The sequence below is a fragment of the Buceros rhinoceros genome, unplaced genomic scaffold, assembly GCF_000710305.1.
Source record: "Buceros rhinoceros silvestris isolate BGI_N320 unplaced genomic scaffold, ASM71030v1 scaffold23873, whole genome shotgun sequence".
Classification (NCBI taxonomy): domain Eukaryota; kingdom Metazoa; phylum Chordata; class Aves; order Bucerotiformes; family Bucerotidae; genus Buceros; species Buceros rhinoceros.
Window position 1 is genome coordinate 662 of NW_010403346.1, and position 2814 is coordinate 3475.

Here is a 2814-nt window from a genome sequence, read left to right on the forward strand (position 1 = left end):
TATAAAAGCATTGATATGTGCATGGCTGGCTGCTCCGGCAAAGGGGGCTTTTCCCTGGGCAGCCCCCACCGAGCACCGAGCCAAGGGGACTCAGGGCTGTCCTGGTCCCTCTTGCAGATGCGGTGCTTTCTGGGCAGCCCGAGGACCCGGAGATGCTGCCTGAGCTGCGGGAGCGCCTGGCAGCCCTCCTGCTCCGCCAGCCACGGCACTGGCCCACCAAATCCCCGCTGCAGCTCCTTGCCGAGCTCAGCCTCTCTGCCTGCCGAGGTAGGGGTGGCACCTGGCCATGGGTGGTGACATGGCTGTCCCACCAGCCCGGGGCAATACCCGTGCTGCCTGTGAGCTTGCACAGGTGTCTTGCTGCATGCTCCCTTTCTTTGCAGAGAAGCCCGAAAGCAGCTCTGAGCCCGGAGCCCAGCTCTCCGAAACACCTCTCAAGGAGCAGGTAAGGCAGGATGGAGCTGGGCTGAGAATGGCTGCTGCACCCCGGTGCCCAGCTGCTGCACCCCTTCCCTTCCAGCTGAGAAACCGGTTTAAGAGGAAGGTCCCGCCAGGGGCTGAAGCAGCCCATGTTGCTGTCGGTGAAGTTGAATTCCTGGAGAAGCCTTTCACCGCCTTCGTCCGCCTCAGGCAAGCGGTGGTCCTTGGCTCGCTGGCCGAAGTCGCTCTCCCCAGCAGGTAAAAGGTTCATGGTCCTGCACCCCCCTTCGTCCCTGTCTCCCCTCTCCCTCCCCCTCTGGCTTTGCTTGCTGGAAGCAAAGGATACAGCACATGATGCCAGCTGTGGTCTCAGACCCCTGGCTCACTGCTTCCCCTCTGCCTTTTCCCAGCTCCTTAGGAACATCCCCGGGAGGGCTGGGAGTGGAGCATCTGTTGTGCAGCCTGGAGGAGACATCTCCTGGGTTATCCCCGCCTGGGCTCTGCACTCACTCTCCTCCGTGGGAGGGTCGGGATGCTCTTCTCTTACTGCCCAGGAGCATGGGGGCTCACAACTGGGGAGGTACGCAGGTTTGCGGGAGCGTCTTGCCCTCCCACTGCCTGTGATGCTCTCCTGAGTGGTGGGGTGGCTCTTGTGGCACTGTTGGCAGAGGGGGAAAGGAGCAGGGCAGAAGGTGTTTCACCATGGCTGAAGAACAAATCATCTGAAGCTGTAAGGGGAAGCGGTCAGTGCACCCCTGGAGCTGGGGCCTTCCTTAGGGAGTGTGTGGAGGAGGCAGGCAGAGATCAGGAGGGACATTGCCACCTCCTGGTCACTCTGCCCAGAGCACTCGTCTTCCAGCAGCTGGGTGGAGCAGGACATCCATCCGCCTCCTGCTTTCTTCTTGGTGGGATATGGGTGCCAGGTTCCCAGGGAGCCCCCACAGGTCTCAAGGGGCTCACGACAACCCCTTGCCCTGCATTCCCCTCTCCAAACAGGAGGAGAAGAAGAGCTTGTCCCTACCCATCCCTTTGCCTTAGTGCTATTCCTTTGCTGGCCACCCTGGAGGGTCCTGCGGACACAACCACTGTCTCACGGCTCAGTCCCACCCAGGTCCATCTCTAGGACCTTCAAGTTTTCCCATTGCCTTGATGAAGACGCCTGAGTGAAAGCAACCCCAGGTGGCTTCTGTCACCTCCCGCCCCCTCAGACCTGGCTCCAGGAGGCCTCCAGCATTGATGCCCCACATCAGGGCTGCAGCAGGTTCTGTCGAGACACCTTCAGCTCCGCCCAGGCTGTCACTACCCCCTTTCTGGAGCTTTCCTCGGGGTGCCATCACTAGAACCTACTCTGCAGCCTCAGGGCACCAGGAGGGTTTTTGCCAGTTTTGGAAAGGAGCGGAGGGCTTGGTTAGCCCTGTGGATGGGCTGTCCCTCTGGAGACCTTAGGATTCTGCAGCACCCCCTGAGGAGTGGGATTTTAGCCACGTTTCTTCAAGGACCCTGAGCCCCCTCCCCAGTCTCCTCGTGTGTCCCTCATCCTGTCAAACCTGCTGCCTCTGCAGCTGACGAGGTCTCTTTCCCGATGCTAACGGTCCTGCATCCTGTCTTTGAGTAAGGTTCCCGTGAGCATGACCCCACAGACACCCCCAGCCAAGGATGCCTCCTTCTCTGCCCAAAGAGCTGTGCCCCGCTGCCCCAGCCGGGCTTTCTGCAGACCCTGTGATCCAGCCAGGGTCCTGGTGTCCCATGGTCTCTCGTGGGGTTTCCATGCAGTGGGCAGCAGACACGTCTTGTCTTCCGTCTTCTGTCCCCGACCCCCTGCTTAGGGTGGCCCCTCCTTAGGGTGGCAGCAGCCCCACAAGCCTGCCAGGCCGCTGTCTCCAGCACCCGCAGCGCCAGGGTCTCGTCCCCTGCGGTGAGGAGAGGGCTGCTCAGGAGATGTGCTGTCTCACCTGCAGGTTCCTCTTCATTCTGCTGGGTCCCCGAGCCGAAGCAAAAGCCTACCACGAGGTTGGCAGGGCCATGGCCACTCTGCTGACAGATGAGGTGAGCCTGGCAGAGCACCCGTGGGTGGGATGGGCCTGGATGGGACCTAGGCTGAGGACACCAGGGCTCTCCTCCTCTGCAGGCTGCAGCAGAGTGGCAGAGGGTGGGTGGGCTGGTGGCCTCCCTTTCCCAGGATAAGAAAACAGAGGTCTGGGGTGAGGCTGTAGATGTAGGGGTCGAAGTGGATGGGTGCCTTTTTCAGTGATGGCTGCAGGCTGGGAGGAACCCAGCCCGAACACAGGGTACCCGAACACAGGGACGTGGTGGCTAAACCATGGCATCTCCCCATAGCTCTTCCAAATGGTTGCCCAGCAGGCTGAGCACCGAGAAGACCTCATTGCAGGGATG

At 61.2% G+C, this 2814-nt stretch overlaps 1 protein-coding gene across 1 annotated transcript in view; it reads left to right on the forward strand.

Moving 5' to 3' along the window:
- LOC104490676 (electrogenic sodium bicarbonate cotransporter 1-like) overlaps window positions 1-2814 on the forward strand; it is a gene marked incomplete at both ends in the record, with an annotated part of 12531 nt that overhangs the window by 349 nt on the left and 9368 nt on the right. The window contains 5 exons of the mRNA XM_010132996.1: window positions 118-283; window positions 400-445; window positions 521-678; window positions 2379-2466; window positions 2758-2812. Coding sequence (XP_010131298.1) covers window positions 118-283; window positions 400-445; window positions 521-678; window positions 2379-2466; window positions 2758-2812 — 513 coding nt within the window. The remainder of the gene's footprint in view (window positions 1-117; window positions 284-399; window positions 446-520; window positions 679-2378; window positions 2467-2757; window positions 2813-2814) is intronic.